The sequence below is a fragment of the Mustela putorius genome, unplaced genomic scaffold (genome assembly GCF_011764305.1).
Source record: "Mustela putorius furo isolate JIRA1106 unplaced genomic scaffold, ASM1176430v1.1 tig00000868_pilon_pilon_pilon, whole genome shotgun sequence".
Classification (NCBI taxonomy): Eukaryota; Metazoa; Chordata; class Mammalia; order Carnivora; family Mustelidae; genus Mustela; species Mustela putorius.
In genome coordinates, this window is record NW_025421502.1 from 6,121,934 (window position 1) to 6,147,266 (window position 25,333).

The 25,333-nt window shown below is 36.5% G+C and overlaps 1 protein-coding gene and 1 pseudogene across 6 annotated transcripts in view; both read right to left on the minus strand.

The window, feature by feature from the left end:
- Positions 1-25,333, minus strand: part of SEC24B (SEC24 homolog B, COPII coat complex component) — a 94,780-nt gene that overhangs the window by 55,730 nt on the left and 13,717 nt on the right. For all 6 annotated transcript variants that reach the window (XM_013054000.2, XM_013053996.2, XM_013053999.2 and 3 more), the window contains exons 2-3: positions 10,689-11,438; positions 792-965 (exon numbers count right to left, since the gene is read on the minus strand). In XM_013054000.2, the coding sequence (XP_012909454.2) occupies positions 792-965; positions 10,689-11,438 (924 nt within the window). The remainder of the gene's footprint in view (positions 1-791; positions 966-10,688; positions 11,439-25,333) is intronic.
- LOC123393491 lies at positions 1,279-1,468 on the minus strand (annotated as a pseudogene).

Here is a 25,333-nt window from a genome sequence, read left to right on the forward strand (position 1 = left end):
AAAAATAACACATTTTAGTTACCTGTCACTTATTTAACACACGGAGAATATTAAACAAGCAAATGAATACACTGTATTGTTTGTCCATGCTGCAAAGGTATGGCTTACAGTTTCGTTTTCATCCTTCTTATTCCCAAAACTGGGTCAAAAGTTACTTTCATTAATAATAACAAGCAGAGAAATCATCAAATAGGATATGGAGATTCATTAAATAAAAAAATCTTGGATGCTTTATCCTAAAAGAAAACTATAATAACCTTTAAAGAATAAAAAACAAATGTTCACAATAGAGGGATGGACTGGTAAATTGCAATACACTGAAACGATGAAGTATTAGCCATGAAAATGACTACAACGACTATATGTGGATATATGAAGAACTGTGTATAATTTAATAAATGTAAACACAATACACAAAATGGTATGTAAGATATGACTGTGATTATGTAAATAATCATAAACAGACTGGAAATTAATATATAAAAAGGGAATAGTGTTTGAATTGAGATTAGAAATTACATTTTGTCTTATTTTCTATATATGATGGTTACATAGTTTGACTTTTAAAAAATTACCTCGTTGAGGGGTACCTGGGTGGGTCAGTCAGAAAAGCATATGACTCTTGATCTGGGGGTCATGACTTCAGGCCCCACATCGGGTATAGAGATTATAAATAAATAACTTAAAAAATTTTTTAAAATAATAAAATCAGGTTTTTGAATCAGTATGTGTGTATAAATATGTGTGCGTGTGCACGCTCTCCACATATATGTAATACATTTTTAAAATACCTTTCTGTTGTAGCAGCTCCGATGGCTGTGTAACTGAGGCTACAGGCTCAACTGGGCGATTTGCAGCTGGAGGTGTTCGTGTTGATGAGGCTCCTGATAAAACAGTGGATACGACTGGGCTGGACTTGAGAGGTTGAACATTTTGCATAACAGGACAAGATAAAGAATCTGTAACTGGAGACAAAAAACTATTTCACCCACAGCAATCAACTTGAAAATATTAAGATACCAACAAAATATGGTTTATTTGAAGTTCTTGTAGAAACCTTGGTAGGATCACATTTATCTAGTATTATATAGAGAAAATAAGAATGTCCAAAGAAATGATTTCCAGAAAAACTGAAAACTTAAATACCAAATGTTTTTAATAATCTTTAAGAGCAACTTTCCTAAAACATGTCATAAGCCTCCTTACCTTTTTAAACAAAATGCACCCCAAACAATTTTTCTTTACTAATAGTCGCTACTATTAATTCATTATCGTACTACATAATGTTACCTAAGAAAAGGTGAATAGAGGCTATTTGCTTCTGCAGTAACGTAGTCCATGAATTCCACAAATGTTTCTAGTATCTCTAGTATCAGCTCAGATCCCCTTTTGTTTCAATTAGCAATAATCGCGCCTCGGATAAACCTCATTGGCTACTTTGGCTACGATACTGCCACTGCGCAAAGCTCAGATCCCCTTTTGTATTATCAACTGTCACATCTTATTTACTGCTACTAATCAGAGGCTGTATTTCAAACCTAATCCAGTAAGGACTCAATGGTAACTCTAGGTTGGACTTCTGGAATAAACAAAGTACAGGTGATTCACACTGTGCCTCTGTGATAGCTCAAACCGCCCAATCTAGACGATAATCTTCAATTGACCAAGAGCTCACTGAAAAACCCATGGCAACAGCCTAATTGTCCACTGATGGGTGAGTGGATAAAAAACACACACATGAATATTATTTAACCACAAAAAAGGAAATCCTAACACTTGTGACAAAATGGATGGACCCTGAGGATATTGTGCTAAGTAAAATAAGTTTGAGAAAGACAAATAGTACACGATCTCACTTATATGTAGAAAAAGTTGGAATTCATAAGAAGAGTGGAATGTGGAATGGTAGCTTCCAGGGCCTGGCATGGGGGTGGGGTGGAGGGGGAAGGAAAATAGGGAGATGTTGGTCCAAGGGTATAAACTGTAATTATTTTATTGACGTACACCCAATGGCATACAATACTGTATTAGTTTCGATTGTACAACATAGTAACTTGACAATTACATAATGCTCACCACAATAAGCATACTTACCATCTGTTACCATAAATTTTTAGGTTTTTTTTTAAAAGATTTTATTTATTTATTTGAGAGAGAGAAAGAGTGAGAGAGAGAGCGTGGGCCAGAGGCGGTGGGGTGTGGGACAGAGGGAGAAGCAGACTTTCTGAGCAGGGAGTGTAAGATGTGGGGCTTGATCCTGAAACTCCAGGATCATGATATAAGTCGAAGGCAGTCGCTTAACCCACTGAGCCACTGAGGCAGCCTCATAAATATTTAGTTGAGTAAATTCTAGGGATCTAATGTACAGCATGGTGACTACTGTTAACAATACTGTTTTATAAACTTGGAAGTTGCTAAGACAGTAAATCTTAAATGTTCTCTACACACACAGAAAAGGTAATTCTGTGAGTTGATGGATATATTAACTAACCCTACTGTGGTAATCATTTTCTAATGCATATGTGCGTCATATATCAATCATCACTTTGTATCTCTTAAACTTACACAATGTAGTATGTCAATTATATCTCAAAGTTAGGGGGAAAAAAAAACCTATGGCAAAAAACTAGTAGTGAACAGTGAAAATATAATGAACACATGCATATATGTATGTACATATGTGCATGCATATTTAAATATATATGTGTGTGTGCATACAGAGAGAGACAAACTTAGAAGGGCTAAGACTAAAACAAATATAAGAAGGTGGTGATAGAACAAAACATGTTATATGTTGGGCACCTGGCTGGCTCAACTGGAAGAGCATGTAACTCTTGATCTCGGGGTCACGAGTTCAAGCCCCACATTGGGGATAGAGACTACTTAAAATAAATAAATAAATAATGAGAGAAAAACTCCCCCAACACATTATATGCCCCACAGTGTACAAATGACAGAAATATAATAGGGAATGGGAAAGAAGGTGGAAGGAGTCTAAATGTGCTATTCATCGTTTTTAGGGAGGACAAACATCATTTTGGGAAACTGAAAACATGGTCAAAGTATTCTGCAATTCTTCTCATGAAGAAGTGGAGTCTATTTTCCCTCCCTCTGAATTAGGACTGACCTTGCGACTGGTTTTAATCAACAGAATGTGGCAGAAGCAACGGTATACAAGTCCCAAAACTCAAATCTTAGGAAACCTTGTAGCTATCTGCTCTGCTCTGGAAATGCTGCCCTGAGGTAATCATGTAAGGAAGTTAGTTAAGTGTTGAAAAACCTAGGTACCCCTGTAAACTATCTGCACCAACTGCTGGATACATGAGTGAAGTTCTAGGATCTTCCAACCCAGCCAAGTCTCCAGCTAAAAAGACCCAATGGTGAGTCCAAGAAAGACCAGTAGAGGAATTGTCCAACCAACCCACAGAACTATGGGAAAATAAAGTCATTTCGTTTTAAATCAGAATTAGATAACTAATATAATCATTAAAACATAACAGAGTGATGAGTATATTTAAGAGTACAAAGTGAAAATTAAGAAAGATAAAATCATCTAACATTGGGTGATGGAGAAAAGGGAAGGGGGGTAGAAGACACAGTAAGGATGGGTGAGGTAAAGATTGAACCTCCCATTAAAGGTAACTTTAAAAACTATGTTTTTTCAAAGATTTCATTTATTTATTTGAGAGAGAGAGTGAGCACGAGTAGGGGGAGGGGCAGAGAGAGAGAGGCAGATTCCCTGCTAAGCAGGGGGCCTGATGCAGGTCATCCTCACACCCTGGGATCATGACCTGAGCTGAAGGCAGCCACTTAACCAACTGAGCCACCCAGGCGCCCTAAAAACCATTTTTATAATACTTTCCTAAAATCATCAAAGACCTAACATGCTATTAATAAATTTCTGGGCCAAAATCTGTACAAAATTGAAAACTCAGAGAAATAGCCAACACTCACAGCTGCTTTCACTGTCTGCCACAAAGCTGATCTGCTGTTTTCTGTGTTGAAACAGAAGACACATGCCAGGGCATACCGGGTGGGGTACCTGATAAGGCATCCCGTACTTCCACTTTGAAGCGAGTGCTCTGCAGGGTTATACCCTCAGGAGAAGGATAAACCAAGAAACTAATCCTAACAAACACCAGCAGCTTTGGTTCAGAACATTCAGAGCCCAGTGAGGCTAGAGTTCTGGACTTGAATTAGTGCAATAAGCTGGTAGTACCTAGAGGCACTTGGCAGAAGAAAGCAAAAAAACATGTATCAGGAACAACTCCATCATCCTAGGCCTCAAACTAGTCCCACAATTAATTTCTCAAAAGAAATTCCCAGCACAAAGTAAAAAATAAGTAGTTTAAACAGGGCCCCTCTCTGTTCCAGAACCACTACAGCCAGTCTCTGACATGCTTATAATCCTTCAAAATTCTGCCAGTGCTTTAGGGTGGAGACAAAACATCTTACCCTTGAAACTTCCTAACATGGTTACCACGAGGCCTGGAATGATCCTAAGTCCCTAGCCTCATCCTGGCCTGAGTTCTCCTCTGGCTTCACTGGTTGTCTTCCAGTCCCTTGAACTTGTCATGCTCTCTCCCCAGTAAAGAATACACTGACTTCCAGCTTTGTTATCACAAACATTTTTCTTTAAGAATTGGTATAGATGAGGGCGCCTGGGTGGCTCAGTGGGTTAAGCCGCTGCCTTCGGCTCGGGTCGTGATCTCAGGGTCCTGGGATCAAGTCCCGCATCGGGCTCTCTGCTCAGCGGGGAGCCTGCTTCCCCTCCTCTCTCTGCCTGCCTCTCCATCTACTTGTGATTTCTCTCTGTTAAGTAAATAAATAAAATCTTAAAAAAAAAAAAAAAAGAAAGAAAAATAATTGGTATAGATGAGCTTATGATACATGTATGCATATGTACATAAATACACATATAAAACCATAATAAAATACCTACGAACTCAGAAACCAGTTGTGAAAATAAAACCTTTCCAAAACTGCTGACGCTGTCCACGTACTTCTCACAGAAGTCCTCCCTTCCGAATTGTGCTTATTATTCCCTTGCTTTTGTTTTTAAATAGTTTACCACACAGACAAGTATTCCTAAACATGATTTCTGCTTGCTTTTTTCACTTGGTAATGGTATCACACTACATGCATTCTTCATGACTTCTGCTGTTACATTGCTGGGATTCACTCATGTTAATAAGCGCAGCCCTCGATCATATTTTCACTTCTGTTCAGCACTCCACTGGAAGGACATTATTTATTCACCCACTCCACTATCATGACTTTTGGGTTTCCACTTTTTGGTTTTACAAAGACAGTGCTGCTATAAATATTCATGAACCTGTCCCTGGAGCAGATATGCATGTTTCTCTAGGGCGGAGCTTCTCAAGGTGTGTACCCCAGCTCAGGTAGCTATAGGTGTGAGGCAAGTGGCTCAGAATCCCCCTGGGGAAAATAAGGTCTTTTGGCCTCTTAGAGCAGACCAGTCCTTTTTGCCCAGTATTCCAAGCAAATGTCACCATGTTCTGTAAGTGCTACACATCTCAAAAGATATGGTGCTCTAAAGCCTTCCTATGAAGTGTGGTACCGAGGCTAGCAACAGCTCTTGCAGACACGTGATAAAAATGTTGTCTCTTTGGCCATGCCATACAAGACTTGGTAAGAACAAGCATTTTAATACAAATCTGGGTGAATCATGCACCACATTATAGAAGTGGAATAGCTGCATTTTAGGGCATGGCTATCTTCAATTCCAGTAATGCCAAATTCTCCTAAAATATTGAAGCCATAAATCTTCCAAACAACAAGAGTGTCTAAGAGTTCTGTTACTCCACATCCTTGCCAATGGTGTGGTCAGGCTCTCAAATTTTTACTATTCTGCTGCTAAATATAAAAAGATATCCCACTCTAGTTTAATTTTCTTTTCCTGATTATTATAAGGTTGAGTATGTTTTCATTTGATCTTCTGTTTTTTCTTGGGTTTTTGCTCTCTTCCTTATTAATTTTATGTATTATGTGTGTATTCTGGATAAATACTGTATTTTTTCCTCCCAGTTTATGCCTTGTCTTTTTGTTTTCTTCATGTCCTTCAATGAAGAAAAGTTCTTAATTCAAAAATTAGTCAAATTGAGCATGCTTACTCTTTAAAACTATAATTTATTTTACTGTGTTGTCTTTAAGAAACCCTTCTCTACAAGTTTCTAGAGGCAGTCTTTCATACTTTTGCTAAGAAGTTTCTTAAATTTTGCCTTGTACATTTAAATATTTATTTTGCCTGCAATTTACTTCATACTTGAAGAATTTATTCTTCAGACTGCGGCTGAAATATCAGGGAACACTGAGAATTTATTTTGCTTTTCCTCAGGCATATCAGTTACAAGACAACAGTACTCAAGACAACAGTTACAACATTAACTTACCAGTAACTAGATACTGTATGCCACGTATATTGTGGATTTTTTTTTCTTTTTTTAAAGATTTTATTTATTTGACAGACAGCACAAGCAGGCAGAGGGAGAGAAAGAAGCGGGCTCTCCACCGAGCAGGGAGCTGGATGCAGGCCTCAATCCCAGGACCCTGGGATCATGACCTGAGCCAAAGGCAGCCGCTTAACTGACTGAACCACTCACATGCCCCTATATTGTGGATTTTTATACAGAATTATATAGAAGTTTATTATTATTATTTCTATAAGTATTATTAAAAATGCTTCTTGTTTTATAAAATTGCACACAGTAAAACACCATTAGACAATACTATTTCATAATATTAATATGTGATTCTCCAGGGAAAAAAAGTAAAAATAATTTTAATGAATATAATATCTTCTGGCAAAACTCTACTTCTTAGCCAAGATTTATCTTGCTAATCTTTAAAATTATATAATTTTCAAAACAAAGGGATAGTAAAAACTTAAGAAAATGATTTTAAATGATGTTCCAATACTCACCTTGCTATCAAAGATAGGTATCTTTATAACCCAAAGTTACATACTCAACTAACTTTATCTCAAACTAGGAAAAACTTTTTAAACCTTCAGAGATTTATCAACAGTGACAGTCCTAATGAAATGACACTTTTTACATAGCAGCCAAAACTTCACTCTATGTTAACAAACATAGCACTCCAGACATATACATAGTTGGGATAGAACTTTTATTAAAAAATCTGAAGTTCTAGTGCTGAAATATTCTGGCTGAAATATACTGCTGAAATATACTCATAAAATAGAGAGGGAAGTGAGATAACATTTAAAGTTCTCTTTTATTCCAATGTTTCTGAAAATGAACTCAATGACTGCCTAAAAATAGTAGCATGTATGCAGCAGCATGTTTTTGGTAATCATTTAACTCATGTTGATGCTTTTGGATCTCCAACACTTTATGAATTGTTTAAGAACTTGTGTTACACCTGAAAATGTAACTAGTATAATCAAGTAATAAAAAAGTACAATCATTTTTGTTAATTACTCAATGGTTGAATTTCACCTAAAACTATGTTTAATAGCTAAGATAATTATTCTAATGTGCCAATATTATGTAAAGGCATCCAAGGCAAATAAAAGTCTTTCTTTCTAGAAAATTTAAATCAATATTTCCATGGTTGCCAAACCTTGTACCTAGGCACCCAAGTCACCGTGGCAAAAATTCATATGGTTCCAAAGTTTTTTTTTTCGATGAATTAAGTTTATTACATCCCAATATAGCACATTTATATACTAAGATTAAGTGGGTTTTTAGTAAAAGTATCGTAAATTAAACAAAAAATTAAAAATTTCAACAGTTTCATGTATTTAGCATATCATACGAAACAGTTCCTTGCTATTTAACGATTCACTTAAGTATGTATGTGTATGCTTATGATACTTCTAACAGAGAACACTTGTTCACGAGTAGAGAATTTTGGGAAGGATACACAAAAAATTGTTAATTGTGGCTATCTCTGAAAATTAGTGGCCAAAATCACTAGTGGTAGGAAACATTTACTTTCCATTTTATCTATTTCTTTGAACTCTTTCTAAGTATATTCATTATTTTTTCATTATAAAAAACTACCATGGGATGTTTTAAATTTCTAAGAGAAACACAGTGATATCTACCAAATACCTTATGAACTATTATTACTAAGTTGCATAGAACATCATGAAAAATAATATTGATAAACATTGGCTCAATGAGAAAATTTGGGAACTTCGATAATATTTCAAAGTAGGTTTTAAAAGTAACTTCTTCATTTCTTTTGAAATATGAAAAACAAGTGTCAAATTAACCTGATATATTTGTCAATCTCCAAACTATAATTAAAAAGTAATTTACCAATTTAAAGGCAAAAAAACCCCTATTTATCATGAATTAATTTCTAAAATCATATTTATTATGGCTTTCACAGTATAGTACTAGGATTAAAAGAATGAAAATAAACTCCATCTCTTTATATGAAGAACTAATTACTAGTTATTCAAATAGAAGGTAATTTTGTAATTATTTGTATTCTTTATTCAATATTTTTTTCAGGGATAGTGTTTCCCAGTTAAGTATTCTGTTCATTAGCCAAGTGGCCCCATATTTCCCTGATCCTTTATCTCAGGATAATTGGTTCCAACCAGGATTCCATTCCCATCTCAGAAATAAGACAGGAATTACGTGTATTTCTTCTTCTTCTTTTTTTTTTTGTCCCGAAAGTCACAAAATCCTGAAGTCAAGAGAGACTTAATCTGATCTGATCTGATCTTGATCTGATCTGTAAACAGACTGCTGAAAGAAGAGAGGAAAAAACCCAGAATTTCTAGAGGACATAAAGCCCTGACTGAGAAGGGAAGGCTGAGAGTCAAAGAAACTGAGCTCCAGGACAAAACTTGGGTTTCTAATATTAATGACCACAAGCAGGCAACCCAACTTGGATAGCTTTCCTCATTTGTTTAAAAAACAAACAAACAAACAAAAAAACTGACCTTTTTTACTAGGCATCATGACAACATCAAGTCAGAAATATGGATTCCCAAGACGAGCCTGGAGAATGAGATTCTATTCTAGCTCAGTAAGTAAGCCTGAAGATCACAATCTGTGCAAGAGATTCTGATACACAGCCAAATTTGGGAACTGTGACAGATGCTTTAGGTTGATTCACCCAAGACCCAGTCAATGCCAACCCTCTTCTTTCTTACCAGCGTCTACCATGAAGGCTACAAAGATAAGTATTCATTTTCTAACCTTCCCTAAAATAAGGGGTTCTCTTTTTTTTTTTTTTAAGATTTTATTTATTTATTTGACAGAGATCACAAGTAGACACAGAGGCAGGCAGGGAGAATGAGGGGAGGAAGCAGGCTCCCCGCCAAGCAGAGAACCTGATGCAGGGCTCGATCCCAAGACCCTGAGACCCTGACCTAAGCCGAAGACAGAGGCTTAACCCACTGAGCCACCCAGGTGTCCCAAGGGATTCTCTTTTAAAACAGCTATGGCAAATGATAGGGAAAGTCTGCCAGTGCCATCACCCCATCTTCTTTCCTTTCCCTTCTTCCTGCTTTTAACTCTGACTTGATGTCTACAGGCACAAAAGTTTCTGGAAACCAACATGCAAAGAATGGTAGACCAGGGAGAGAAAAGACACCAAGGACGTCTGGATCCACTACATTTACCTAGACTTCTTGTTATGTGAGAAAAATACCACCTTTTTGTTTAAACCACTATTAGCTGACTGCAGCCAAAAGGGTTTCTAAATAACAGCAATGAAAGAATAGATGATCTCAAATATATTCAGATATAATATTCCGAAGTTCTAATTTTAAATAATTTAACTGTCCAGGGAAGGATACTTTTCAATGGCATCCTTGACTTAGGGCTATTTGGACTCTGATACAGAATTTAAAGGCAACATTCAGAAAACTACCACAGCTTCACCAGTTCCCATTCTTTATATACATTTTCATTCAGCTCGAGAGGGTATTTTGTTAAGTTCAAGCTTACAAGCTGAATTAAAATGAGTACATAATATGGAAAGCCCACACTAAAAAGACCACATAAGTTACATAATTTTTAAACTAATAAATTTAACAACATCTTGGTTTAAGAAGGTCAGAAAGATTAACTACAAGACTATTCTTCAAGTATCTTTCTTCATCTTCCCCAGCCTCCATCTTAATTTACCAATTTGGGAAGAGGAAACATAAGCTTTAGTATGTATTCCTACATATTATATACATATATATTATCTTCTGTGAGCATCATTAAATGGGGCTTACTTAGAGAAACCAGGGTAGTATTCTATATATAGTGAGTAGGGTTCTGGCTGGAATAGTAACTGTCCTAAGGTTGAACAATATAAAAAAGCAAGTAGTGGCTAACAAAGCATATGCCCAAATGGACCCTTCTACTTTGCCCTTGACCTAACTCATACTAAAGACAACTACTGCAGAGGCATAAAATTTATCAATAAATATCGACTAAGATCCCAGTCATGATAAGGAACATAACTATGCACGGTAGGTGGTTGGGTGGCTAACTGAATAGGGCAAGGGGAAGGGTTCAGGGAGATGTTGCTAAAATAACATAATAAATAAAGCAAATAAACTGCAAAAGTGAGCTAATTTCCACTTTTTCTATTAGGCAATATCATCTTAAATCTTCATGCAAATAAAAACCTGACTGGAAATGCAATGATTTTCAGCCATGCTTTGGTGAACTTTCCACTCAACCTACCAGTATTTGTTGGGTTGCTGTTGGCTGTTGCCAGGGAGCCAGTGTGGTTTCGGACGATATTATGCTGGGTTGAAGGAAGGCCTGAAGCTGACCACGAGAGAGTACTGCATCCTGAAAGACTCTGCGGCTGGTGGTACTGGTGTGATGGAGGAGGTGGAAGCGGTGAGGGATGACTGATGGCTGTACTATGATCAGAAAATGAATTCTCTCTGAGTGGCCTGACCGTTGGAGCATTCTGTGAGGTAAACATTTGTTGCCCATATGGATCACCGGCAGGCAGAGAGGGATATGAAACACTAGGATATGCAGCAGTAGAAACAGTTGACATAGCGTAGTGAGCACAGGTAGAGGGAAATCCCTGAGAAGCAACAGAAGAGTTGGCAGAGTACATGGCTGGGCTACTGTAGTGATTCACAAAATGGGAGTACCGCTGGGCGGCACTCGTATGCAAATGCAATGTTGGTGATGTGGCACCCTGGAAAGATCCCGGAGTGGATCCCACTATATGAGGTGCAGGAGGACCCCTGCCATACATGTGCTGTGCTCCTGGTTGTTGATTTGCTGTATTAGGAGTCACCACATTTTGTGTCGGTACCGTATAGAGACCGGAGTAGTAATCACCACACTGGCTATCCAATGACAATGAGGTCATCTTCCCAGGTCCTTGAGGATAATGTCCTGATGGAGCAATGTAGTTTTGAGGATGCACTCCATACCCTGATGGAACCTGCATTTGACTCTGTGCTGGACCTGAGAAAAAGAAGAGCAAACACAGGAATTGGCAAGGAGATAACTAATTTTTAAGCAACGTTCCCATCAAATGTCGCCCTAATTAATTTACTTCTCCAATAGTCACAAAAAATAATACTGTTACAGACCCACTGTGGTAGCCAGCCTCCAAGATGGCCCCCAGTGATGCCTACCTCCTGGATTTCATACACTTGTATATGAATTCACACCGTCCCACAATATACCAAGACTGATTTGTAGGACCAAAACCATGTCGGAGAGGTAATGATGTATCACTTTCAAGATTAGCCTGATCTTGGGTGCTGGTTTCCCTCTCTTAAATCACTCAGTTTGAACAATGCTGCCAAGTTGTGAAGAGCCCTATGGAAAAATCCATGAGGTAAGGAACTGAACGCTGTGGCCAATAGACAAAGAGAAACTGGGGCCTGCACCAACCCCATCAGTGAACTTGGGAGCAGATTCTTCATACCCAGTAGAGTCTTGAGAAAACTATAGCCCCAGCTGACAGCTTGACTAAAATCTCATCACATCCAAAGTCAGAACCACCCAGCAAGGTTGCTCCCAAGTTCATGTCCCTCAAAAACTCTGAGATCAAATATTAGCTATTTAAACCACTAAATTTGGGGGTATTTTGTTACGCAACAATAGATAACTATTATACCCAGTATAGACAAAGTGCAAACCTTTTTTATTAGCTTCTTTTAAACTATAAAAGTAACAATATACCCACTGTAAAAAAAAATATTCAAATAATGAAGAATACAAAATAAAAAGTACAATTCCCCCCCTTTTCCTGGTAGCTAATATCCTTCTTTCCACATGTATCTATTACTTAATGGCTTTTTTATATCCTTCATAACACAGTTCCAAAACCTGCTTTTCTTTTACTTAATGTGTCCTGAATATCCTTCTATAAGCATACATAAATCTTCACTATTCTTCTAAAAATCTACACAGTATTTCATTAGAGATGTAACATTATTTACTAAATCTCCCTTGATGAATATTTATTTCAGGGACTGATCTAATTTATATTTATGAGGTCAACCTCTGTAATGAATCCGTAGGATAAGTTCCTAGAAGTGTAACTGGGAGTTCAAAGGGATTGTGCTTTTAAGATTGACAATTACTGTCAAATATCTCTTCAGAAGTCTATCAATTCATACCTCCTATGAATAATGCTTAGGAGTGCCTCATCTTCCCAGCATTGAGTAACATTTCAATCTTTGCCAATCTGATAGGGGAAAACATTTCAGGTTGCAGTACTTAACTGAGTAATGCTGAGACTCTTTCCAGATACTTCTTAGCTACTTAGGTGTCTTCTCTGTTATTTGCCCTTTTTTCACAGTCTTGTGCTTTCCATAATGATTTATAAATGTTCTTGTATATTAAAAAAATTAACCTTAAATTATTATTATGTACTACACGTATTTTCCATCAGGTTACTATTTTTTGACCTCGTTCATTTTAAAACCATACTTAAAGAGCCTTCCCTTTTCTTTTTTTTTTTTTTCTTTAAAGGCAGAGAGAGAGGAAAGCAGAGAGAGAGGAAGGCAGAGAAAGAGGAAGGGAAGCAGGTTCCCTGCTGAGCAGAGAGCCCTGATGCAGGGCTCAACCCCAGGACCCTGGGATCCCGACCTGAGCCGAGGGCAGAGGCTTTACCCATTGAGCCAGCCACCCAGGCGCTCCGAGCCTTCCCTTTTCTAATGTTATATAAATATATACTCATTTTCCTCTAATGCTTTTAATACTTCCATTGACATACATATTTATTTCCTTGATCACTAGAGACGTATTTTTATCAATATCATTCAAATTAACATTAATCTTAGTATTACTTTTGTTAATATTATAAATATCATTAAACATATTACATTATGTGCCACTCACTGTCCTTCGAAGCAAATTTATCATTATACCCACTTTACAAGTTAGGTAAATGAGGCACAGAAGTTAAGTACTATATTTATTTATTTATTTATTTTTTAAAAGATTTTACTTACTTATTTGACAGAGACACAGCAAGAGAGGGAACACAAGCAGGGGGAGTGGGAGAAGGAGAAGCAGTCTTCCAGCAGAGCAGGGAGCCCGACTCGGGGCTTGATCCTAGGACTCTGGGATCATAACTGGAGCTGAAGTCAGATGTTTAATGACTGAGCTGCCCAGGTGCTACCTAAGTTAAGTCCTTTAATACAGTCACATGCTTAGGAAGTAACAGGACCAATATAAATCAAGTAACCAGGCCCAAATCCATGCTTTTAAAACAACGACCTCCCACCCACACTATACTAAAGTCTGGCTGGCTTTCCTTAGCCCAGCAAATGGTCAATTGTCCCTAACAATGGAATTCTAGTCTTGGTTCCAAAGAAGGGCAAACTTTATCCTCGAATCTAATTTTTCTATGTTGTGGAAGGAAATCATTATCTGTACCATACCTCAAATGAAAGGACAACAAAAAAAATATTCACAAGCTGTTTCAAGTTCACTGACACAAAGGAAGTGCCACTTCCTTTGCTATAATAATGTATTAAAATAGAAACAATGTATTATAATATAATGATGCATTAAATTATATAACAATGTATTAATAACAATTAAATAAAATATAATAATAAAGTATTAAATGTATATAATAATGTATTAAATAATAATGTATTAAAAATAGAAATATAATATATATTGCCATAATATATATATTACTATAATAATGTATTAAATATGCTATAATAATGTATTAAAAATAGAAAACATAAAAATATAAAAATGCTTGTTATAAAATATATATGAATAAAGCTTATCTTTTCTTATTCTGTTTTCAATTTCTACTCAATAATGGAGTGGCAGCTTAAGTTTGGTCACATAAATACATATTCTATGGTAGAAAAAAAGATGACTTATGTAATCAAACTATAAGGAACAAATAACATCCATACTTATTATAATTCCAAGAAGTATACAAAGAACCCAAACTCGATAATGCTATTTTACTAGGTGTATAATTTACTTTTCTTACAGGATATTTTACATGGTCATAGTTCACCTGAAAGAATTTATTTACTTAAAAGGAAAAGAGTCAATAGGAATCTTTCATTAACATGCCAAAAAAAAAAAAAGAAATGTTTTCCCTCCTTCTTTCCTTAAATATACAAAGATGGTTTGCTACTCTTGTCTTTAGTCTCAGAAAACTCTACATTGGTAAGACTTAATTAGTGAAGAGAAGAGGCAAAGTCAGAATTAGACAAATCTATTTAAGTATCTATCCACTTAATAAATACTGTGGCTCATCATGCTACATGATCTGAAAACAGGGAAATAACCATCAGTATGTCCAACCTACTCAAATATCATTCTTCTAAAACGAACAGAAATGTTCTAACTAGATGCTAGAATTTATCAGAAGTGAACTACCCACCAGAGGAACTTTTTTACTTCCCAGTCCATCAAAGAAAGTGCTTACTTCAGGGGAATGTGAAGGTGTACAGAGCTAACAATATGTCAATGCTCATCATTCCTTATTCTATATCAAGATCTAAATGTTCTAAATGTATGAAAAGTATACAAAAATAATTTGGTCAAAATGATGAATGAATCAAGACTTCTTTGGAAGAAAAATATTTCCTTTCAAATATTTTAAATCAATTTTCAAAAGCTTCTACTTAAAAAACCGTGACCTAACAAGAAACACATTTTCTTCAACTTTAAAATGTATTCGATAACTCTCCTAATTTTATTATGGTTTAATACCAAAACTAATATTAAAGTTTTATTTCCTCTGTATATACTAAAACCAAGCCTGGCAAATATAAATACATAAGTCATATAAACTTATTCTCTTTTATTTTTTACACAATCTATAAATCATGGGCATTTCATTAATATTAGCAGTTTCATTTGCCTGTATTTCCTATAATTCCCTCAGTAACTGTGGCAGTTTTAAAACATGGTCCCCAAATTCTCTGATACTGTGGGGACTAAAGGGTGAAATCTGTCTACTTCCCCTGAATTTGAGCAGGCTTATCACAGCTTCCACCAAGAAAGATTGGCAGAAGCAAAGCTATGTGATTTCCCTGCTTGGTCAGAGACAATTCACTTGCTGTGTTGTTTGATGGAACATTTGCATGTGGATCCCTGAGCAGCTAGATATGTAGGAAGTCCAATTATTCCACAGCTACCATGGTCTGGGGAAGTCAAACCACATGGAGAGTTCACCTTTAGGCACTCAGGTTTGAAGTTTGGGAGATGTTGACTCATTAGCCATCAAAACACCTCTGAGTCTGCTAATCTGCTAAGCTGAGGCCCTAGACATCACAGAACAGAGAAAAAGCCATCTTGGTACTGCCCTGTGCAAAGTCCTGATCAACAGAATCTGTGAGCATAATAAAATACTTGTTTTCAACTATAAAATTTTGGAATAATTTATTATGTAGCAATAATAACTGAAGGCAGTAACTAACTACTTTTTTTAAAAGTTAGAATCCAGGGACACCTAGGTGGCTCAGTCACTTAAGTGCTTGTCTTTGGCTCAGGTCATGATCCCAGGGTCCTGGAATCAAGTCCTGCATTGGGCTCCTTGCTCAGCAGGGGGTTTGCTTCTCCCTCTGCCTGCCACTCCCCCCAACTGTGTACTCTCTCTCTCTCTGACAAATAAAAAAAATATTTTTTTTAAAAAAGGTTCAGATTCCAGATTCTAAAACTGAAAAACATCCACCTTTCCCTAACACAAAAATGCATTATATTCTTAAAAGTCCAGACATCATAGTTTCAGTAAGTCTTACATAAGAAAGTATTATTTTCAAATAAGTTAAACATAGTATGTGTACATATGTAGAGAATGCACTAAGTTATCCTATTCTTTTAGAAAAATAGTTCCTTCCTAGAATACATTACTTGGGAGCTATAAAGCATAAAGAAAATATTAAAAAATTGAATCAGGTACACTAGGAAAGAATGAAAGGAAAAAACAACAACAACTAAGTGCTGAAAACTGGATCTATCACAAGAGGTAAAAACACCTGGAATCATACACATGTGCTATAGACCTGCACTATCCAATATGGCAGCCACCAGTGACACGCAGCTATTATGTACTAGAATATAGCTAATCTGAATTAAATGAAAAAACTAAGATATCTCAGTAATTTTTTTAATATTGAATATATGTTAAAATGATGTTTTATATATTATGATAATTGGATAAATCAAAATTGATTTTGCTTCTTTTTGCTATCTAAAATTACATGTGTAAGCTATTAAGTTCCTACTGAATATAACTATTAAGACTGAAAAATATAAACAGAAAAAAGAATATCAGTGCGTAGGAAATGCTTTCAACCTAGGCCTAAACATTAAGGTTGGACATTAGTAGAAACATTAATTATAAAAAGTATTTGGAGGTACTACTAAATTTCATTAATGCTACTGATTTTTTTTATTATGTTCAATTAGTCACCATACATCATTAGTTTTTAATGTAGTGTTCAATAATTCACTAGTTAATGATACGGAGTTCTTTAAAAAAAAAAAGAAAGAAAAGAAAAGAAAAGAAAAAGAACTGGCTTTCTGGGATAATTTAGATGCACATATTATTTTGGATTAAAAATGGTTCTGGGGCGCCTGGGTGCCTCAGTTTGTTAAGCAACTGCCTTCAGCTCAGGTCATGGTTCCAGAGTCCATGGGGAGTTGGCTTCTCCTTCTGACCTTCTCTGCTCTCAGGCGCTCTCAGGTTCTCTCTCGCTCTCTCTCTCAAATAAATAAAATCTTAAAAAAAAAAAAAAAAAAGTGGTTCTGCAGGGGTACCTGGGTGGCTCAGTTGGATAAGCATCATCTGCCTTTGGCTCAGGTCATGCTCCCAGCATTCTGGGATCAAGTCCCACGTTAGGCTCCCTACTCTGCAGGGAGCATGCTGCTTCTGCCTCTCCCCTCACTCATTCTCTCAATCTCTCTCTTTTTCTCTCTGTCTCAAATAAATAAAATCTTAAAAAAAAAAAAAAAAAAAAGCAAAATGGCTCTGCAGTGTATTAGACTGCTGATATTTTAATACTTCTAAAATAGAGATAAAGGCTGTGGAGGAAAGGATAAACTAGTTACATATGTGGATAGTCAAATTTTTGAAAAATAACTCTAGAAAACTGTTTTTCGAACTACAAATGTTATATATAGTCATTGCAAAAAGAGGTACAGGAAATTATCAAATAAAAACCATCCATAAACTTACCACCTGAGATAACTACTATCAATAACCCAGTAATTTCTTCTTGGATTTATCTAATTTAAACAAAAGTAGAATTATAATTTACATTTTAAATGATTTGTTTATGTAGCCTGACTTGAATATCTTTTCATCATGATTTTTAAATGTCTGAATAACCATTATATAAATTTACCATATTTTAATCACTTTTCTATTTATCACCATTTAGGTTATTTTCCATTTTTTAAAAAACATTAAGCTACACAATGATAAAAGCATTTGTAGGTAAGTCTGTGTGTTCATTCATTTTACTTCCCTGAAAATTATTTCTTGTCAGTTACAATTGTTGGGTCAAGTCCCTAGCTGGCAGCTTAACTAACTGTATAGACAAAGTAGAGACACTGAGATATTCAGTAAAAAAAGAAAAAAAATCAGGCAGAGACCAGACTCAAAGTGGTCCCCAAAGATGAATTTAGCAGACAAAGGCTTCAAAGCAGCTATTATAAATATGTTCAAAAAAGAAAATATATTTAAGGAATTGAAAAAAATAACATCAGTAAATGAACAGAGAGTACCAAAACAGAAATGAAAACTATTTTGAAAATGAAAATCAAAATAAAGCTGAAATAATTATGTTAGATGGCTTCATCAGTATGACAGAAGAAAAAAATCAATGAACCTGAAGAATAATCAATAAAATGATCTAATTTTGGGGTGCCTGGGTGGCTCAGTTGTTCAATGTCTACCTTCAGCTCAAGACATGATCCTGGGTCCTGGGACCGAGCCCTGCATCCGGTTCCCTGTTTAGCAAGAAGCCTGTTTCTCCCTCTCCCACTCTCCCTGCTTGTGTTCCCTCTCTCGCTGTGTCTCTCTCTGTCAAATAAATAAACAAAACCTTTAATTTAAAAAAACGATCTAATTTTGGGGCACCTCCTGGCTCAGTCAGTAGACCACACGACTCTTGACCTTGGGGTTATGAGTTCAAGCACTAAGTTGGATGTAGAGCTGACTTAAAAAGAATAATTAATAAATAAAATGATCTAATTAAAAGAGAAGACTGAAGAAAAATAAAATTTTAGAAACCGGGGGTAAGCAGTCTAACATTTATGTAATGAATAAGGGTAGTAGGTTGAACAGCAGCCTCCCAAAAGATACATCCACATCCTAATCCCCAGAATGTGTAGAAATGCTTTTATATGGGAAAGGACCAATATTATCTTTTATGACAGAAGACACACGACTAAGTTAAAGATCATGAGATTATCTGACTGGGTCCTAAATGCCATCACATATATCTTTGAAAGAGGCACATAAAGAGAAGACATAAACATCAAAGAAAAGGCAATGAGAGGATAAAGCAGACTGATGTGGCCAAAATACAGGGAATGCCAACAGCCAACCAAAAGCTGGAAGAGGCAAAAAAAAGATTCTCCCTTAAAGAGAGAATGTGGCCCTGCCAAATACCTTAACTGCAGACTTTGAGTCTCCAGAACCAGAAGAGAATAAATTTCTGTTGTTTTAGGCTACCCAGTTTGTAGTATTTTGTTACAGCCGACCAAGGAAATGCATACAGCAAGGATATAGCACAGCAATTCTCAAAATGTAGTACCTAGAACCCTGGTAATACTGGAGACTCCTGGGGGATCCACAGGTAAAAACTTTCTTAACAATATTAAAATCTCTGCCTTCTTCACTGTGGTGACATTTGTACTAATGGCACAAAAGCAATGATGGGTAACACGCTGGTCCTGTGGCATAAACTGAAGCAATGGCACTAAGCAACACTAGTAATTACCATATTCTTCACTACCACACGCTCACAGTAAAAAAATAAAAGCCACTCCCCTACTCAACAAAGTTCAGGATTTACCACGTACTTTAGTAAGGCAAGAAAAAGAAATAAATGGCACACAGACTAGAAAAGAATAAAGCGATATTTACAGAATGACAGGATTTAAAAAAGAGAGAGAAAAAAAGACAAAAGAAAAGCCTGGAACTAATAGTAAGTGAGTTTATCAAAGTCACAAGACAGAAGATCGGTATGTAAGAGTCAAATGCACTTCTCACACTAAATAACGAACAAATAGGATTCACAATTTTTAAAAAACAGTACTATTTATAATATCACAAGAAAGTACTTAAAATATAAATCTAATGAAATATGTGAAGGACCTATATGCCGAAAACTACAAAACACCGAGGAAAGCAAGGATTTCTTTAAAAAAATGGAATGATATACTGTATTTGTGAACTGAAAACCTTGGTTTTAAGATATAAATTATTTCAGTTTTGATCTTTAAGTTTGATGTTGCCGTGATAAAAATACCAATAGGCTCTTTTATAGATATCAACAAGCTGATTCTAAAATTTCTATGGAAAGGCAAAGGTACTAAAATCTCAACAATTGTGAAAAAGCACAGTTGGAGGACTCATATTACCCAATTTCAAGGTTTGCTTTATATGCTACAATAATCCAAAAAAGTGTGGTACCAATAAAGGACAGACACGTAGAACATAATAAAAAAGGGGCTCTAGAAATAGAGTCACAAAAATACAGCCAACTGATTTTTGACAAAGCTTTCGAGCCAATTCAATAAAGAAAAGATAGTATTTCCAACAAATGTGGCTGCTGTGGTCCATATTCAAAAAATGAAACTCAACATATCTCAGGTCTTAAGCAAAATTTAAGTCAAAATGACTCATAGATCTGAAAGTCAAATTTTTCTTCTGATTTTTTTTTTTGAAAGTCAAACTTAAAAACTCCCAGAAGAAAGTATAGAAGATTATGTAGGCATGATTAAGAACATGAAAATACTGGGGCACCTGGGTGGCTCAGTGGGTTAAAGCCTCTGCCTTTGGCTCAGGTCATCGTCCCAGGGTCCTGGGATTGAGCCCCACATCAGGCTCTCTGCTCAGCTGGGAGCCTGCTTCCTCCTCTCTCTCTGCCTGCCTCTCTGCCTACTTGTGATCTCTGTCAACTAAATAAATAAAATCTTAAAAAAAAAATTGAAAAAGCGACTTTATCAAATTAAAAACCTTCAATTTACAAAAACCACTAAGAGGATTATAAGACAAGCTACAGACAAGGGGATAATATTTGCAAATCAAATGCCCAATGATTTGTATCCAGAATTTATTAAGAAATAATAATCCAACCAAAAACCTGGCAAAAGGTCTGAAAATAGAGTCACCAAAGAAGATATAGGGATGACAATAAACATACACAAAGATGCTCATCATTAATCATTAGGGAATGCAAATTAAACCATGAAACACTGCTATACATCCATTAGACTAACTAAACCCCGCCCACCCAAAAATCACAGAATATCAAATGTTGGCAAAGATGTGGTGCAACAGGAACTCTCATTCATTACTGGAGGGAATGCAAAATAGTACTATTTTGCCACCTTGGAAAATAGTTTGGCAAGTTCTATTAAAGTTAAATATAGGGGCGCTTTGGTGGCTCAGTTGTTAAGTATCTGCCTTCAGCTCGGGTTATGATCCCAGGGTCCTGAGATTGAGCCCCGTATCGGGCTCCCTGCTGCGCGGAAGCCTGCTTCTCCCTCTCCCACTCCCCTTGCTTGTGTTCATTCTCTTGCTGTGTCTCTCTCTGTCAAATAAAAAACAACACAGACCCCTGAACAACACAGAGATTAGGAGCAAGAACACCCTGCACAGTTGATCTGAGTATAACTTTTGACTCCCCCAAAACTTAACTACCAATAGTCTACTGTTGACCAAAAGCCTTACCAGTAACAAACTTAACATATATTTTGTACATAACTATACTAAAGTAAGCTATAAAAAAGAAAATGTTACTAAGAAAATCATAAGGAAGAGAACACATTTATAGTACTGTACTGTATTTATTGAAAAAAATCTGCATAAGTGGACGCATGCAGTTTAAACCCATGTTGTTCATAATCAACTGTATTTACCATTTGACCCAGCAGTGCTACTCCGACATGTTTAACCTAAGTGAGCCAAAAACTTGTGCTCCCACAAAAACCAATACATGAATGTTTACAACTGCTTTATTCACAATCAGCAAAAACAAGAAACAATCAAGATATTCAACAACAGAGGATGGTTACACAATCCCAGTACACACATACAATTGAATAGTACACAGTAATAAAAGGGAACAGACAACCGATTCATGCAACAGCACAGATGAATGTAACTCAGTGAGAGAAACGAGACCTAAAAGACTACATATTTTATAAAGATGCCATTTATATGACATTCTGGAAAAGCAGAATGACAGAATTGGAAAACAGAGCAATAGTTGTCAGGGCTGATGCAGGAAGAGATGAAGATTACAACAGGACTACGTTAAGGCCATTTTATAGTAACAGAACTGATCTATATGATACTGTGGTGGTAGATACTTGACTGCATGCATTTGTCAAAACCCATGGAGCTGCACACTACAAAAAATACAAGCAAGTTGTACTAAATGCAAATTTTTGTTAAAAAAAAAAAAAAAAAAAAAATCAACCAGGATGTCAAGATAATCTAGGATAGGGGCCGCCTGGGTGGCTCAGTGGGTTAAAAGCCTCTGCCTTCGTCTCAGGTCATGGTCCTGGGGTCCTGGGATCAAGCCCCACATCGGGCTCCCTACTCAACAGGGAGCCTGCTTCCTCCTCTCTCTCTGCCTGCTTCTCTGTGATCTCTGTCTGTCAAATGAATGAATAAAATCTAAACAAACAAAAAAACCCCAACCAAACCAGAAGCTACTAGCACAAACTTCTTAAAAAAAGAAAAGAAAAAAAAAACTAGGATAGATAGAATAAAAACTGACAGATCAGTCTAATTGCATTACATGTAGGATAACCCAACTGAAGGATGTTAATATATATACACAGAGGGACAGACGTAGATATAATTATGGAGATGTTTACATATAATTTAGTAGATACATATATATCTCCTGACTCTGTCTACTGAGAAAGCCTTGAGGCAGTGATATGCCAGGAGCTACAATATTTTCATGGCCCAATTCTCAGTTTCTAAATACCATGCCCTAAAAAAAGGAACTAGGGCTCCTGGGACAAAGGACTGACTCTGGTGCTAGGATAGGGCAAGGAAAAATGGAGTATCTTGAAGTGTCAGAAAGTAGGGAAGCATAGACTGGAAGAATAAATATTGTGAAAATGTCTATGCTACCTAAAGCAATCTACACAATCCCTATCAAAATCCCATCCTTTTTTTTCAAAGAGATGGAACAAATAATCCTAAAATTTATATGGATTCAGAAAAGACCTCGACTAGCCAAAGGAATATTGAAAAAGAAAGCCAAAGTTGGTGGTATCACAATTCCAGAATTCAAGCTCTATTACAAAGCTGTCATCATCAAGACAGCATGGTACTGGCACAAAAACAGACACATAGATCAATGGAACAGAATAGAGAGCCCAGAAATAGACCCTCAACTCTATGGTCAACTAATCTTTGACAAAGCAGGAAAGAATGTCCAATGGAAAAAAGACAGCCTCTTCAACAAATGGTGTTGGGAAAATTGGACAGCCACATGCAGAAAAATGAAACTGGACCATTTCCTTACACCACACACAAAAACAGACTCAAAATGGATGAAGGACCTCAATGTGAGAAAGGAATCCATCAAAATCCTTGAGGAGAACACAGGCAGCAACCTCTTCGACCTCAGCCACAGCAACTTCTTCCTAGAAACATTGCCAGAGGCAAGGGAAGCAAGGGCAAAAATGAACTTTCAGGATTTCATCAAGATCAAAAGCTTTTGCACAGCAAAGGAAACAGTTAACAAAACCAAAAGACAACTGACAGAATGGGAGAAGATATTTGCAAATGATGTATCAGATAAAGGGCTAGTATCCAAAATCTATAAAGAGCTTAGCAAACTCAACACCCCAAGAACAAATAATCCAATCAAGAAATGGGCAGAGGACATGAACAGACATTTCTGCAAAGAAGACATCCAGATGGCCAACAGACATATGAAAAAGTGCTCCACATCACTCGGCATCAGGGAAATACAAATCAAAACCACAATGAGATACCACCTCACGAAAATCAGAATGGCTAAAGTTAACAAGTCAGGAAATGACAGATGCTGGTGAGGATGCGGAGAAAGGGGAACCCTCCTACACTGCTGGTGGGAATGCAAGCTGGTGCAACCACTCTGGAAAACAGCATGGAGGTTCCTCAAAAAGTTGAAAATAGAGCTACCCTATGACCCAGCAATTGAACTACTGGGTATTAACCCTAAAGATACAAACGTAGTGATCTGAAGGGGCACATGCACCTGAATGTTTATAGCAGCAATGTCCACAATAGCCAAACTATGGAAAGAACTATGGAACATCTAATTACCATTAGATGTTCATCAACAGATGAATGGAGAAAGAAGATGTGGCATATATATACAATGGAATACTATGCAGCCATCAAAAGAAATGAAATCTTTCCATTTGTGATAATGTGGGTGGAACTGGAGGGTATTATGCTTAGCGAAGTAAGTCAATCGGAGAATGACAACTATCATATGATCTCCCTGATATGAGGAAGTGGAGATGCAAAGTGGGGGGGGGGGGATAGGAAAAGAATAAATGAAACAAGATGTGATCGGGAGGGAGGCAAACCATAAGAGACTCTTAATCTCACAAAATAAACTGAGGGTTGCTGGTGGGAGGGTGGCCGGGAGAGTGTGGTGGGGTTATGGACATTGGGGAGGGTATGTGCTATGGTGAGTGCTGTGAAGTGTGTAAACCTGGCGATTCACAGACCTGTACCCCTGGAGCTAATAATACATCATATGTTTATAAAAAAATTAAAAATTAAAAAAAAAAAAAGAAAGTAGGGAAGCAGTCGAAAAACACAACAGTGGCAGCAGAGAAACACAGGAGACAACCTCAAAGAGATGTCAATGGCTAAAACTGTACCAATCTGAGCAACAAATATAAATAATGGTAGTGCTATAATTCAAAGAATAAAGTAAATATTCATGAGTCCAAAATAATAGAAATGACTGAAAATATTTTAAAATGAAAAAAAGAGGGCAAGTCTTCCTTACGGAAAAATACGGAAAAAATCCAAATAATAAATGTAGAATAAATGAGGAAAAGAGAAAATTACCATTAGAATTCCATAGTAAAAATCACTGCAGGTGTGAGCCACTGAGGAATGATAAAATTTGTGGATAAAATTTTAAGCAGCAGCAGGATAGTAAAGTATCTCCCCAAGAATATTTAGGAATTACTGTGATTTCAGCATATAACTACAAATTATTTGATACACCTCACTGCAGAAGGAAAAGTGTAATTCTTAATTCCCCTTCTGTTGAATGTGGGCTGAAGTTAAGTTACTCCTAACAAACAGTAGAAAAAAAATATTAATTTTGCAGTGGAGGAACTTGGCAGCCTCTATTAGAGACTGAATATGTCCTCTCAAATTCATAAACTGAAACCCTATCCCCCAGTTTGATAGTTTTAAGATGGGGCCTCTGGGAAGTACTTAGACTTAGAACAGGTCACAAGGGTAGGACCCTCATGATGGAATTAGTATTCGTATAAGAAGGAGATGCTTAATGATTGAGCCATCCAGGCGCCCCATCTATGGCATTTTGTCATAGAGGTCTGAGCTAAGACACTTCAATCTAGTGTTCAAGAGATTAACAAAACTAGTTATAAAACAAGCGGATATATATAATCCCTGATATGAT